At 34.8% G+C, this 17,257-nt stretch overlaps 1 protein-coding gene across 9 annotated transcripts in view; it reads right to left on the bottom strand.

Moving 5' to 3' along the window:
• LOC143143825 (uncharacterized) overlaps positions 1-17,257 on the bottom strand; it is a 134,402-nt gene that overhangs the window by 28,071 nt on the left and 89,074 nt on the right. For all 9 annotated transcript variants that reach the window (XM_076305547.1, XM_076305549.1, XM_076305551.1 and 6 more), the window contains exon 7: positions 4,141-4,384. In XM_076305547.1, the coding sequence (XP_076161662.1) occupies positions 4,141-4,384 (244 nt within the window). The remainder of the gene's footprint in view (positions 1-4,140; positions 4,385-17,257) is intronic.

Here is a 17,257-nt window from a genome sequence, read left to right on the forward strand (position 1 = left end):
CCCAGAGAGACTTCAACAATCTATAATCGTACCACCGTTGCAATTTACCTTGAAAAATGTATAAAACGATAGAATTCTCATTCCATAAAATGATTTCTCCAACGACGAACATACATTAAGACAATTAAGACACAACGTACATTAAGATACACCAATTCCGGTTAATCGGAGCGCAAGATTGCAAACAGATAACCGTTGATCGCGAGGAAATCGCGCGATCGGTGTCACGAATTTTACTCTCGATTGAGACAATTTTTATTTCAAATTTTTATCGACTGTTTCGTAGAAAAATAATTGCTCGAAATTTTTAAGTTATTCCCGTCGAAGACGAACGATAAGAAGTGGTGCATTGTCAAATCGATTAAAAATTGCCTGGAATTCTAGATCGAATTCTCGAACTCCAATCGAATCTAAACCGGTCGACGAACGCGAAAACGAGGGCTGGAAGAGGGGAGGTAGGTAGAAGCTGTAAATCTCGTAATTAGGGCTCTCCCTTAACAAATTGTCTTCTCTCGTTATAAGCGTCCTTGAAGGTTTCCAAGCCACCCTCTGGAGTCAACCCTTCCGCGGTAACCCGACATGGGTTCGCTCGGTATGTTCGTTCCCCCTCGGCCGAGCCAGACGAGTGGCAGGGTCGAATTAATCGAGTTAACGTGCTCGGCTAAATTTATTAGTCGCTTCCTATTAGCCGTTGCTTGCCGCACCGAGTGAATATCAGCGACTCTGTCGCCCAGAGAGACGCGAAGACGCGCACAAATGAAATTGGCCGACACTCCGCTCGCCACGCGCTAATTTCGGACTGCTACTTGTCTTTTTACGAGCGGAGCCGCAACCACGTTTCGACCATATTGCGCCATTTACCGCGAATCGTTTCGAGGTACCGGCGTCACGAACGATGCATAACGTTGGGTTCATTTTTACGAAATTTTACGAAGCATTTTCGGAAAGGAGAATTTTGAGAGTTCGTTTTGGTAATTAACGCGAATGAAAATTAGACGAGGTTGTTCAGTAAAAGTGTTATGGAGAAGTAGGAGAGGAGATTGTTAAGTTTGTTAAGGAAATGGTAATTGAATTGTATATTTTGGGGATGGAGTAGGGGGATCGGTGTGTAGTCGTGAGATTGAGTTAATTCGGATAAAGTTTCACAGAGTTGATTTAGATCTAATGGAAAGTGAGTTATTTGTGGAAATGGAGGGTAAGGATCAATGTGTTCTTGTGAAACCGAGTTAAGTCGGACAAAGTTCCACAGAGTTAAATTACATCTAATTGAAAATGAGTTATACGTAGAAATTGAGTATAAGGATCAATAGGTACTTGTGAAACTGAGTTAATTCGGATAAAGTTTCACAGAGTTAATCTAGACTTAATCGAAATTGAGTTATTGGTAGAAATGGAGTATAAGGATCAATGAGTACTTGTGAAACCGAGTTAATTCGGAAAAAGTTTCACAGAGTTAATCTAGATTTAATCGAAAGTGAGTTATTGGTAGAAATGGAGTATAAGGATCAATGTGTACTTGTGAAACCGAATTAATTTGGAAAAAGTCTCACAAATTTAATCTAGACTTAATCGAAAGTGAGTTATTAATAGAAATGGAGTATAAGGATCAATAGATACTTGTGAAACCGAGTTAATTTGGAAAAAGTTTCACAGAGTTAATCTAGATTTAATCGAAAGTGAGTTATTGGTAGAAATGGAGGGTAAGGATCAATGTGTACTCGTAAAACCGAGATAATTTGGAAAAAGTCTCACAAATTTAATCTAGACTTAATCGAAAGTGAGTTATTGGTAGAAATGGAATGTAAGGATCAATGTGTACTTGTGAAACCGAGTTAATTTGAAAAAAGTTTCACAGAGTTATATTACATTTAATCGAAAATGAGTTGTACGTAGAAATTGAGTATAAGGATCAATAGGTACTTGTGAAACCGAGTTAATTCGGAAAAAGTTTCACAGAGTTAATCTAGACCTAACCAAAAGTGAGTTATTGATAGAAATGGGGGATCTAAGGTTAACGAGTAGTTACGAAACCGAGCCAATACCCAAAGTTCTCCGGACCTAACCTAGAGCGAGTTACAGATAAAGATGAGCTCTCGAGTTCAATGCGCACTCGCAAGACCGAGTCAATTTCAATGCTCAAGGTTCTCCAGACCTAACCTAGATCGTGTCATTGACACATGGAACTTTAAGTTCAACGTGCATCCATGAAATCGAATCAATTTCAATACCGAAGTTTCGTTTCAGAAGTTCAGATACAACTCGCGAGAAATAATGTTTGCACTTGTAAATTACTTGGTTATATCGGCAGAATATTGGTACCCATCGCTACTTATCGACTAAGTTACATTACACGTACGAGAACTCTGCACAAGGATACTCACGTTTAGTGACGATATCATGGATCAACGCGTTGTATCGAAACAATAAAATTATAATATTATTGAAGCCCCGTTAACGTAACGAGACGTGTCTGGACCTGGAGGCAGTATTGCGTAATATACCAAGAATATATGTGTTTCATAACAGGTGGACTCTTTAGAGGTGGACAGGGGACATAAAGCCACGAAAAAGGTTCGTATAAACGTGTGCCCAGTGTGACCTTGTTTTCAAGTTATTGGCTATTTTTGTACCATTGGTAATTCTGGACGACGAACTGTCACAACCGATTCTGCTGAATTGTTTGTATATAATTCTTCGATAAGTTAAAACTTATTATTGTTATTATTTACTTTTCTTCACTTCGTGTACGTTATTCTTCCAATTAAGTCATCGACGACAATTCCAGTGTGAATCTATGGTCAGAGATGATTGGCTGCAATGTAATCGAACCTGTTTTCCTTGACGTGGGATTGCAAATAAATGTTATGTCAGTTCCTTGGATAATTATATAATTATAGTAATTAAAGTTATAGCTATTTCTGTCCTCTGGGAATTCTGGATGACAAACCGAGCCAGTGTAACCGATTCTGTTTAACTGTTTGTACACAATGCTCGATAAGTCCTTGATACGTCTCGACGTTATTGACTATTCCGTTCTATAAGACAAATTACTCCAATTCATTCGAGGCAATAGGTCCTGCACGACCTATCCATCTGTTAGGAAATTATGCAATTGATTACTCAAGAAACTGACATAAGATTGACCCGTTGATCCTCCATCAAAGAAACCATTGTCCAATTACATTATCACCGATCATCCCTGACCGTGCGTTTACCCTTGATTGTAGTTTACGACTCGATGGAAGTACGAGTGAAACAATGGCAATCGTAACGATGAATAAAGTTTCGAATTATCGAGAATAATTTAGTAGGATCGATTACAATAATTTCTTATCCAGAATTCCTGATACACAACAATGACTACAACTCGTGAACAAGGTCAAATAGGACACACCCATACCCCCGCTTAAAGTCACGAAACACTTATTCCTTCGAACAAACTTTGATTATATAATGTAAATCGTTGAAATTATTTTGTATGTATGTTCGGTATTGGTTAAGTCCAAAGAAAATATCACACAAATATTGTAAATAATAATACAAATACAAAGTCACATACAGACTTGGGAAGCATTCTACGAGAATGGAACGGTATTAAAAAGTCACAAAGAAACTAATCTCTGAGCCATCAAAATAAATAAAACTTACAGCACAGGAAGGATAAGATTCGGTCTAAAATATCGCACATATTCTTCGTTCTGCCTTTGTTAATAACGTAAAACAATACAAAAAGACGTTCTTCTCCGTTACGAACGTTTCAACGATCTCCGTTACTTTTTAGTAAATATTCTACAACTTTTGAGAGCTGTAACCTTCCACTTATTTTAACGATTTTTTTTTCAAAGTTTCTATATTTCTTACGGAGACAGATACCACGCGTTAAACGACGATCTGAGCGTGAAAAATGATGAAAAATATCGTTCGAATAATACCGAGTTCTTTAGCGAAGCGATATTGTTCCATCTGCAACGACGTTTGGGATACCCCTGGAACGATCTCCAAGCAATGTAAAAACAACAGCTAACAGGAGTTCACGGTTCGGAGGGTGACACGCGTTCGTGCGACGCGACGTTAATGTGTTTTCCAGCTCGATGGAGGCCCGTTCGTCCAACAGTGTCTTACAACAGGAATGGTATTTACCTGTAGTCGGTTGTCTATTGGAAGACGACGAAAGGGACGAGAGGGAAGTGGTTTTCGAGCCCAGAGCACGCCATCCTCCGTGCTGTGACGCGTCAGAGTGCCTCTTCAACCGGAAACCATCGCGAGCCGCGGGAGAGTTCTTGTACCAATCCGGGACGTTCAGTCGTTGCAGAGATCTTTGTACTCTGAGCTCGTGCTCGCTGGGTACCCGTTCGCCAATTTTCTGCAACTCGTTCTCCGGCGGCTGTAAAATAAAAAAGAAGGGAAAAAGAAAAAAACGATAATCAACGAGCGTTCCCGCTATCAATTTTCTCGGAGCGTTGCACGTGATGCGGTAATCACCGCTCTGGAGATTGACGATTTTTGCATTCGGATCGCAACGCGACGTACTTTCTACCGACTGTTTGTTTAGCTCTGGTTCCACCGACTGTTAATTCTATTTAATTACTTAGCGATATTATTGTGGATATTGTTGGCTAGATACTAAGATTGTTCTAGATTTTGTTGGGAAAATACTAAGATTGTTCTAGATATTGTTGGGAAAATACTAAGATTGTTCTAGATATTGTTAGCTAGATACTAAGATTGTTCTAGATACTGTTAGCTAGATACTAAGATTGTTCTAGATATTGTTAGCTAGATGCTAAGATTGTTCTAGATATTATTAGCTAGATACTAAGATTGTTCTAGATATTGTTAGGAAAATACTAAGATTGTTCTAGATATTGTTAGGAAAATACTAAGATTGTTCTAGATATTGTTAGCTAGATACTAAGATTGTTCTAGATATTATTGGCTAGATACTAAGATTGTTCTAGATATTATTGGCTAGATACTAAGATTGTTTTAGATATTGTTAGGAAAATACTAAGATTGTTCTAGATATTGTTAGCTAGATACTAAGATTGTTCTAGATATTGTTGGGAAAATACTAAGATTGTTCTAGATATTGTTGGCTAGATACTAATATTGTTCTAGATATTGTTGAGAAAATACTAAGATTGTTCTAGATATTGTTAGCTAGATACTAAGATTGTTCTAGATATTGTTGGGAAAATACTAAAATTGTTCTAGATATTGTTGGCTAGATACTAAGATTCTTCTAGATATTATTGGCTAGATACTAGGATTGTTCTAGATATTGTTGGGAAAATACTACGAATATAATTTTAGATGTTGTATAAATACCAAGAATATTATTCTGGGTATCGTCGCACAAATTCTAACAATATTATTCTAGATATCGTTGTATAAACGTTAATAATATTATTCTAAGTATTGTTACATTACTAACAATATTGTTCCAGACACGAACAATATTATTCTACTGGAATCGAAGAAAGCACCATATACTTATCTTTTTAGATTTTGCAAGATGAAACTGTATTTAACTTTTGGAGTCATTTAAAGCACCCTGGCTAATTTGATTAATTTACCTAACTATCTTATTCCAGATATTGTTATAGAAATACTAACAATAATATTCCAAGTGTTTGAGTTAGAGAAAGCACCAAGTATATAAAAACTTTTTGGTTTCTATGGGCTATTGTATAAAATTCTTTACTTCTTTGTTTGATTTTTACATAGTTACAAGTATTATTTATTTCACGATTGTTTACGCTAAGGATGATACAGGGGAAGTAACGATTTTTAACACGATCCACTCTATTTAACCGTAGTAGTCACTTTAGTGGCCAAATAATGAATTAATAATATTAAAAACAATGATACTTCGGTCTACTCCTATTATGTGCATTTATGGTATACTTTTACACACCCTGGTTTGAAATGGTTTTTCATTTATCGAGTATCAAATTTTCTGGACCACGACACATCTATATAATCAATATATTCGGTGTTTTCGGTTAAGCAACTCCAACTTCTACTTTATCCTCATAACAGAATCATGTTCAGTGGTTGATCCCTTTAAGTAATTTGATACATTCAGCAGAAGATTAGATCATTGCGAAACATTGTGGGAAGCGATGAACTGCGATAAAGATGTAAAAAAAAACAGACCGGTGGTGATGAATTACGATAAGAATCCAGATAAATTAAACGTTAAAAGTAACCGATCACGTCATCTAATTAATGCTGCACCGACGAAACGTATCTGGAAAATTTGTTTCTTATTTATTTACGAATATCGATTCATCGGTTTACGTATAATGGCGCTTACGTTTACCGTTGTCTCTACACCTAGATGGAACAATTTACAAGCAAACAAAGCGATCGATAATCGTAAACATCAATCGGTAATTTTAAAACACAACAATTCCTACGTTTACTGTTATTTCTACACCTAGATGCAACGATTTACAAGCAAACAAACCAATCGATAATCTTAAACATCAATCGGTAATTTTAAAACACAACGATTCCTACGTTTACTGTTATTTCTACACCTAGATGCAACGATTTACAAGCAAACAAAGCGATCAATAATCGTATACGAATAATCGTAATCGAATAATTCGATTCGTGTCTTCGTTAATCGATAAAAAAAGAATAAAAAAGAGAAAAGGCAATACTCTCGATTCGGTTGAATATTTGCCACACTCGAGGCAAAAATAACTTGGAATAAAATTTTTTCCAACGAGACTCATGCGAAGGTACACGCTGGAAATTTACATACAACGTAGCAATTGTTCGCGGAAATTTCTCGTTTTTCGTGAAACGCTCGTTAAACGTATCCTATATATTAAAACGTGAGAACCGTGCTCCGCTGTCTGTGACTTCCACGTGACGCAATTCTCGATGTGCGTTTTATAACTTAATCATCGTGCACCGACGGGATTCTCATCTCGTAATTATTGTCGGCAACATCAGCGCACCGACAGCCTCAGATTCACCCGGCATAGTTACTAGTAGAAATGGTTTAACAATTTCTTAAGCACAATTATTAAGTACGTAATACATACGTTAATACGTAGAACATTTAACGAGTTGATCACTTTTTGCACGATTCTGGCGCGAATTCAAAAAGGTTCACACGTTTGTCACTTTTATTTGATACGATTACGCATTTTCGTTTCGTGCTGAACAAAATCCAGAAAATATTAATTGTGTTCTATGTGTGAGAATTCTGTTAGAAATCGACACGAATTAAACTCAGACGAACAGGTGAATGTTGTGTTATTCAACTGGATGTATCTTCTCTCAACCTTCGCTATCTACTGCTTTTTAGCATATTAGTAAACACGAATCAATTTCAAACGTCCGTCGATGTTCCATGTAACACGATAAAGGTGTACAGACGAACGAGTACAGTCAAGGTGTGCAGATCCATCAAAATAATTGAGCAGACTCGATACTGAAATAACTTGTAAACTAAACGAAATAACAAAGTACACGCAACATTGAAATAACTTCTAAACTAAATTAGATAATTAAATGGATTTAAAATTGAAATAACTTCTAAACTGAATTAAATAATTAAATGGATATAAAATTGAAATAACTTTTAAACTAAATTAAATAATGAAATAGATTTGGCATTGAAATAACTTCTAAACTAAATTAAATAATGAAATAGATTTGACATTGAAATAACTTCTAAACTAAATTAAATAATTAAATGGATATAAAATTAAAATAACTTCTAAACTAAATTAAATAATCAAATAGGTTTGACATTGAAATACCTTCTAAACTAAATTAAATAATTAAATAGGTTTGACATTGAAATAACTTCTAAACTAAATTAAATAATTAAATAAATTGGACATTGAAATAACTTCTAAACTAAATTAAATAATGAAATAGATTTGACATTGAAATAACTTCTAAACTAAATTAAATAATTAAATGGATTTAAAATTAAAATAACTTCTAAACTAAATTAAATAATCAAATAGGTTTGACATTGAAATACCTTCTAAACTAAATTAAATAATTAAATAGGTTTGACATTGAAATAACTTCTAAACTAAATTAAATAATTAAATAAATTGGACATTGAAATAACTTCTAAACTAAATTAAATAATTAAATAGGTTTGACATTGAAATAACTTCTGCACTGACAATTTTCAAAAATAAAATTACCATACTATTCTGTGGAGGAGAACTACGCTAATTGATGCATAAAAAAGTATAGAGATCCATTAAAAAAAAAAAAGTGCAACAATACTTTTTCAACCGTACTGACAAACAAAAGTTTTTAAAAGCAACACAGGAAAATGTCACGTCCAATAATCACTTCATTTTATCTCGTGACATTTAAAAATGCAGCTCGTCGTATGAGACACCCTGTATATATATATTTCATGAAAAAGCATGAAAAAGTGTTTCGGTCACTTTGCACCCGAGTCTCCAGCAGCGAACGGATTATATTTCTAAGGCTAAATAACTTTACTTTAGGTTACACATGATAGTGCTTACGTTGTAAGTACCCTAAAGGCTTCGAAACTATTGTATTGTAATCGAACGATACTCTTACGTAGACAAACGTCTCACTGAATACCAACAACGATACGTATTAACTCTAAAGTGATCTAGTGGTGTTTAATGAAACTCCAATCGACAAACATCGGTCTACAATTAATAAAAATAACGTCCACTGTCAATAACCTACAAGAAGGTAAGCATCGTTACTGAAATTTACACATCTGTCTATAATACACAATATTTGTAAATATTCCAAACAATTGTACACTCTTCGGAACCTATCGAAAGCGACTACGATAATGTAACATAAAAATGTATGTGTTACGCTCGTTACACCGCTACCTTCACCTTGCTTTATGCAACTCTACTCTAGATACAATAAATCTCCACAAATTTTGCCCGAATTGTTTTACACCAAGTCGAAAAACTTCTTTCATCCATTTTACCACAGCATTATACAAGAAAAATTTAAATGTTGATACAAAGAAAAATATCCACCGATACGATGTCAATAGATACCACAATTAATCATAAAATAAAGCGTAGAGATACCTTACCTTTATTATAAAATAAAGGTAAAGTAAATGCATTCTTTCCCATTTGTAATGTATTACAAGAGAAAATTCTAACGTACAAAGAGAAGATCGCTTGTATTATTTAGAAAAATCAATAGATACCACATTTAGTCATAAAATAAAGCCTAAAGATACCTTACCTTTATTATAAAATAAAGGTAAAGTAAAAGCATTCCCACTTGTAACGTATTACAAGAGATCCGTATTACTGTAAATTAAATGCATTCTTAAATGCATCAAAGGTAAATCAAATGCATTCTTTCCCACTTGTAACGTATTACGAGAGATCCGTATTGCAACGGTTAAAAAATTCTAATTTACGAAGAGAAGTTATATCGCGTGTGTTATTTGGAAAAATGATTCCTTGGCTAGAATTTTTCGGTCGGGTTGATTCATCGACGGTACACCCTATGGACAAATGACGCGAGGAGAGTATCGCGAACGACTGGAATACCCGACGAGTGCATTGGAAAGCACTCGTCGGGAGAATAACCGCTTAAAAGCGTTTTCCAATGTCATGGAGCTCGCGTACGTAAGCGTACGAGCATATGGGAAAGCGATCGATGAATTTTTCTGCTTGAAACGCAGGGGCGGACCTCTGGCTGCGATGAGGTAACGCAAGGTACGCTGCGCCGAAGGCCGAACGAAAGGCACAAAGAAACCGTTGACTGCACTCGCGTGTAGGAAGTGCACCGAGAACTCGAGCGACTTCGAATACGGGGGAAACGTGGTTTCACGTACGGAGAGTTTCGCGAAATCGTGTTACCGCCGATTCAATTTGAATTTCAAGGCTGCGAGCCGCGCGACGAAACTACACGGTTTACAAGATTAAGTTATTATGCACCACGCCGCGGGGAGAAACCGGCACTGGTAACTTTTCCACGGGTGAATTAATCGAGATGGAGGGGGGCGTTCGAAACAATTTTGCAATTCGGTTCTTGAAGTTCGTGGGTGTTGTATCGGGTGTCTCGATGGAAAGAAATTCTTATCGGTGAAAAGGTGAAGGAATTTTAGAATTTAGTTTTTGAGGATTGAAGTTTGTAGGTATTAGGATGGTTCGATGGAAAGAAATTCTCATCGGTGAATTTAATCGTGAAAAGGTGAAGGAATTTTAGAATTTAGTTTTTAAGGATTGAAGTTTGTAGGTATTAGGATGGTTCGATGGAAAGAAATTCTCATCGGTGAAAAGGTGAACGAATTTTGGAATTTAGTTTTTAAGGATTGAATTTTGTAGGTATTAGGGTGGTTCGATGGATAGAAAATTCATGGGCTGAATTAATTTTAAGATCTATTTTTTAATAATTGTGCTTCGTGGATTTGGAACTTTTCTGGTATGTTTGAGTGTAATGTCTCGTTCAAGGTCGTCCAAAGGTCACTTTGGTTAAAAGAAATCTGATGAATTTGAAACCTCGAAATGGATAACCTTGAATGGGGAGTGTTTTGTAATTATATTTATTTCTTCGAGATAGATAATTCTTCGTAGTGTAAAAAATAACGGGAATATTTAAGCTGGTTAAGATATAAACGGAACATCCTGTGTACTGTATTTGTATCAAATAAGTTATGTTTAATCTAATACGATATTCTCAATAAGAATTTTAAATGTTCGATACTAATTGATTTCTATTTTTGAGTTTGAGCTGTACCAACAGCATTTATTACCAGTATCGTTTATTTATTCTTTATGCATTTATGCGTATCTGTATTTATGTATTTAGTATTTATTTAATACGACAATGAGTTTCGTTGAAAAAGATTATTATCGCTTATTGCACTACTTTCACTGGAAACTCGTACAACAGAGAGATTCCAGACTCTAGAATTTAAAGTCGAATTCTATTTGTGATTTAATCGAGGATATAAAAATATTGTACGAATTGAAAAATAACGGGTCAGTGAATTATAAGCAGAAAATGATAAAATTGATGATATTTCATTCTTGAATTATGACTGGCCAGCTTTCAAGGAACGGATGCCTATCTTTACAGGATGTCCAAATTTAGTGGCTTGTTTAGGTTAGAGCACATACCTTGCCTCGTTCGATCAAGATTTGTTTTCGTTTGCAATACAGCTGCGGAAACAGTTTCCTTTTATTATAAATCGTTTACCCTGATGTGTAGACCACTGTCATTTCGCAGCCGTACGTGAACGAGGATTCGAATAAATAATAAAGTAATGCTCGTATCCTTACGTTGTGAAATATTAATTCCAGGGTAAATAATCCGTGTTCGGTTTATTGAAAAATTTACTCGAATTTAAAAAGTGTCTACGAACCTGGAACGCTAAACCTTCGATCAATATATTCAACATTGTTGCGAAACTATCGATGATTAATTAATTTTCGAAATAACCAGCAACTTTCTTATCGTCATTACGATTCAATTCAAATTTTCCATGTTTACACGACCATTTCGTGCAATGGATACACAAAGGTTAAAAAAGTGACATTCGTGTGCAATTGATGTGTAAACTCTGGGGATAAATCATTCGTGATATTTTGACAAATTCAGGGCATATGGCCAGAAACACGTTTTAATGCACTGTTGTGTTATTTTTTCACTAAACGTCACTTTTAAAGTGACACGTGATTTGACAATTATTTGAAGAATATTTAAAAACGTGTGATTACGGTATTCGTAAATGGTAGAGAATTCGAAGACTGCTTCTGAATAAATGTTTGGTAAATAATGAAAGGTAATCACATTTTACGATCCTTCGTCTACGAAATCTGTATTTCGAAAACATTGAACGACTTCGGGAGCATCCGACAAAAAAGAAATAAAACTTACAAAGACGCCGTTAAGGCGCCGCAAGTCTTCAGTGTTAAATCTTGACCTATTTTAAGCATAGTTTCCAAGATTTTACGATTTTAAAACATACACAGTAGTCGAGAACAGATTCAGAGAGCAAGGTGATACTTTTTATTTCGTACAATTTATTACGGAACTATTTATCGCTGCATTTTTCTTTTTTTTATGCGTGATCAGCATGGGTTAACGCGTACTGAATTTATTATTAAATAAGGCAAAGTTCTACTCAGTGTACGAGTTATTGGTCTCCGAGAGCTATTTCAATTATGTACAGAGTGTTCCAGAAGTCCTTTGGTAGTTTTACAAAATGGACTTAATTTCAATTTTTTCAACGATAAGTTTATATCGTATATTTTTATACAAACATGTATTAAAAATAAAATACACAGCTCACAATTTTTGCGTCGTCTGTCTCCAAATTATACGTTGTACATTAAAAATGTTTTTTAAATAAGTTTAAACAACTTATACACTGCACAGTGTCGTTTTCATATTAAGGAACAATAACCAAATCACACTACAACTTCAGAGAAGAGGAAATTTTAATGTTAATAATTAGCAATTATTAACTTCAAGCCGACAACTGCACACTGTTGTTTTTATATTACAAGGAAATATCAAAGCGAGACTTTAGAGAGGAGAGAATATTAATTTGAATAATTGATACAATTATTGACTTCACGCCAATAATCTATGCAACTGCATAATATTGTTTTTATGCTACAGGGTAATATCAGAGTCACAGCTTGGAGAAGATACTAATAATATACTAATGCGAATAATCACTGATTTTATTTCAACAAATGACATAACTGCATAGTATGATTTTTAACCTGTAGGGCAATATTAACGTCACAGCTTGGTGATAATATACTAATGCGAATAATCACTGATATTGCTTCAATAATTGACACAACTGCATATTATGATTTTTAAATTGTAAGCCAATATTAAAGTCACAGTTTGGAGCAGATAATATACTAATGTGAATAATCACTGATTTTTCTTCAATAATTGACACAACTGCATAGTATGATTTTTAAGCTGTAGGGCAATATTAAAGTCACAGCTTGGTGATAATATACTAATGCGAATAATCACTGATTTTTCTTCAATAATTGACACAACTGCATAGTATGATTTTTAAGCTGTAGGGCAATATTAAAGTCACAGCTTGGTAATAATATACTAATGCGAATAATCACTGATTTTGCTTCAATAATTGACACAACTGCATATTATGATTTTTAAACTGTAGGGCAATATTAAAGTCACAAATTGAAGAAGATAATATACTAATGTGAATAATCACTGATTTTGCTTCAATAATTGACACAACTGCATATTATGATTTTTAAACTGTAAACCAATATTAAAGTCACAGTTTGGAGGAGATAATATACTAATGCGAATAATCACTGATTTTGCTTCACCAATCGACATAATCGCATAATACGATTTTTATATATTACCACAGAGAAATGTTAAAGTCACAGCTTGGAGAAGATAATATATTAATGCGAACGATTAAAGCTGGGAGAGACGAGAGACAGGTAAGTCTAGCTCGCACGAGCACGCACTTGTTAATGCCGTTGTCTGTACGCAAAGAAATGCGTAACGATTAGTTGTGAAGTCTCGCGTGAGATTTCCATATGGCATACAAAGATGCTAACGGGACCTAATGCCATCGAATCACAAAGGACAGATAGAGGAACGCGTGGCTGGCCTACGCATGGTGCTCCTATGGTTATTAACGTTCTAACAACGGTTACCACCGTGTGTGTACTTGCGAGAACGAGGCTTCGAAGAACGGCAGAAAGTATTTTCAGTCTGCACGTCATGGTATAAACTAATTAATCGGAACACGTTGAACCAATCGCTAATTAAAATACTCCTTATCGAGTTACACGAAGGAATATCACTCGATAACGAATAATGACAAATTTTCAACTTTTATCATAAAAGGTACTCATTGTTCAGAATTGCAATATTCATTATTATTTAGAATTGTAGAATTCTTTGACAATGTTTACTATTAACCGATACATTCTTTCGTATAAAATCCTCTATTATTTGTACCTGTTATAAAAATGTTCAGGAATATATCTGGTACAAATGAAAAATAATATTTAACTGCCATTTTATTAAACAGTTTACTGACAAATGGAAATTAAATTATCACGGTTTCCCTTACATTTTTTTTTTTTTTGATAAAGTGTTGATAATTAGTGATTCTGTATTAACACTTCCTTTGAAAAATAGAAAATTTCTAGTATGTTTTTTGAATATTTTCTTTGTAAAGAGACAGAAAATTTATACAGGAACTTCTCGAAAGTAAAACTGATCCATGAAAATAAAAACTAATGAAAATCGATGTTTTTGAATATTTTCTTTATAAAAAAGAAAAGCAGAAAATTTATACGTGAACTTCTCGAAAGTAAAACTGATCAAAGGAAATAAAAACTAATGAAAATCGATGTTTTTGAATATTTTCTTTATAAAAAAGAAAAGCAGAAAATTCATTCATGAACTTCTCGAAAGTAAAACTGATCAAAGGAAATAAAAACTAATGAAAATCGATGTTTTTGAATACTTTCTTTATAAAAAAGAAAAGCAGAAAATTTATACGTGAACTTCTCGAAAGTAAAACTGATGAAAGGAAATAAAAACTAATGAAAATCGATGTTTTTGCATATTTTCTATGTAATTTAGCTTAAACGGAGAAATTTAGCGAAAGCGAAAGTTCGATCAATTTGATTTCCCAGAGAGAGAAAAAGAGAGAGAGAGAGATTTTTTCAAATGTTTCCAGAGATAGAAACACCGAACAGTGTTAGAGAAAAGTAGTCTGGAATTGATCGCACGTTAAGTGAAAAATCAGGGAAGCCACGAACGTAAGTAGACGACGAGACCTGAAAATTCCAAATGAATATGCAAAAGAAGTGCATCGTTCTCAGAAAACAGGGTCAAGGCGAGGCACGAAGATAGAGAGCGACGAGTCTACGTAAATATAAGAGGGCTCTTTCACGCGATGTAGATAGGAAGAGTGACTGCATCGTTTGATGGGATCGATTTTAACATCGGTCTAACTACTAATGAAATTTCTCGCGGCCTGAAAGCACGTTCATTCGTGACTTTAGCATTGAGGCATTATGATGCCTGGCACGCTGCGGATGAAAAACTGCATACGATTCGCCTTGTGCCGTGACTATGCTAAGAAACACAGAAGCACGTGCATATACATACATCACGCCTACGTAATGTTTTGCAACGAAACCCGGTGTATAACTTAAACAAAGTCCTTGCACACGGTACGACCCAACGGTCATTAAAGGCTTGAAAAGTGACATTAAAGGCCTGAATTTTTTTTTATTACGGGCTGTGCAAGAATAATGCAATAAACTGCACCTCCCAGAGGTGCCGCAACAGATGCATAAACAATACGCGTAAGGTACGACATTTGATCGATGTTATCCACTTTCTTAATTTATTATTGGAAGTGGTATATATATATGTATTACATACGTTGGTAAGATATGAAAATAAATATCAAACACAAACGATATTAATTATTATGTCTAGAAAGATTCTCTGTTTGCTGTGAGAGAAAATTTTCTATTAATGTAAAGAATACTTGTTCCTATTGTGATACTTTGTAAAAGTGGATAATGTATAGAACTCACGGCACGAAAGGGTTAATTGCATTTGAATTAACTATCCACATAGAAAATGAAGAAACTTCTCCGAAGATTGTTTCTTAAACGCGATGCAACTGTTGATCATTAAAACATTTTTTAGTTAAAATCTCCGCAGGATGATAATTAGACCGCAGATGTTTACACAGGTATAACACATTCCAATATGCAAATTGTATGTAAAATTTGTGCAATATATACGCGCAAAGTGTGCAAAAAATATACAGGATGTGAGCTACATTTGTAATCGTAACACCGTTTTGTTGAATTATTTCTTCCAACTTGCATTATAGTACACCGTACCGGTAAATGTGTAAATTATGATTTTTATGATTTTATAAAAATAACTCCTCGTAAGGTCGTGCAAGACGTTATACCTAAATGAATGTGTTTCTTTATAGGGTCCAAGAGTACGGTAATAAAAATACATCGACGACGAGATTTAAATCTTGAAAAATATGACCACGAGAAAAGAATCTTCCAAAGATTAATCCATCTTAATAAGTCATCGGGGATAAACATAATTATTAACTACGGCACAGATATTGCATACAAATTTAAATACAAACGTTTCATATATATGTTATGTAATTATGTTTACACTGAAAATAATTCGGAACGTAATAATCATTTTTTAAGTTTCTCTTTAGAGGTTTTTCTCATATTGTCAAAAACAACGAAGAGAAAGTCTCCATTTCTGTATACGTTACTACCACTATATCTAACATCTATATACACGTTCTAGTGGTAACGTTAGATCTAGGTTAGGTCTAGGTTAGGTCTGAGTTAGGTTTCCATATTGTCAAAAACAACGAAGACCAAAAGTCTCCATTTTTGCATACGTTACTACCACTATAGCTATATACGCGTTCTAGCGGTAACGTTAGGTCTAGATTAGGTCTAGGTTAAGTTTAGGTTAGGTTTAGGTTAGGTTTCTACATTGTCAAAAACAACGAAGGCAAAAAGTCTCCATTTTTGCATACGTTACTACCACTATAGCTATATACGCGTTCTAGCGGTAACGTTAGGTCTAGATTAGATCTAGACTAGGTCTAGGTTAGGTTTAGGTTAGGTTTCTACATTGTCAAAAACAACGAAGACAAAAAGTCTCCATTTTTGTATACATTACTACAACTATAGCTATATACACGTTCTAGCGGCAAAGTTAGGTCTAGGTTAGGTCTAGGTTAGGTTTCCATACTACTAAAAACAACAAAGGCAAAGAGTCTCCACTTGTGTACCCTTTACCCGATAAAAATAAACAAATCACGAATCGACGACGTAGCAAGAAATCGTCCCACCGCAAATCTCTACGCGTTCCCATTATTCGTCGTCTCTGATCCGGATAAAATTCTCGTTCCAATCTCCTCTATAACTATACATATATATACATATATACATATATACACACACACGTATAAATATATATATATATATATATACACGCGTAAGGAACATCCGCGGTAACGTTAGCTAGAAACACTCGGTGTAACTGTTGCGCGTTTCGTACCGCTTCGGAATGTCATAGAGTTTCTCGGTAACGCGTCGTTTCTCTACGCAGTACCGGTGGAATGCTATTGGCATAAAGGAGCCCGCATTTCCGCGTCTGTGAACAGCGGACAGTGGTCAGCGGGCTTAACGATGCGTTCCAA

This window comes from Ptiloglossa arizonensis, chromosome 2 (assembly GCF_051014685.1).
Source record: "Ptiloglossa arizonensis isolate GNS036 chromosome 2, iyPtiAriz1_principal, whole genome shotgun sequence".
NCBI classification, from domain to species: Eukaryota; Metazoa; Arthropoda; class Insecta; order Hymenoptera; family Colletidae; genus Ptiloglossa; species Ptiloglossa arizonensis.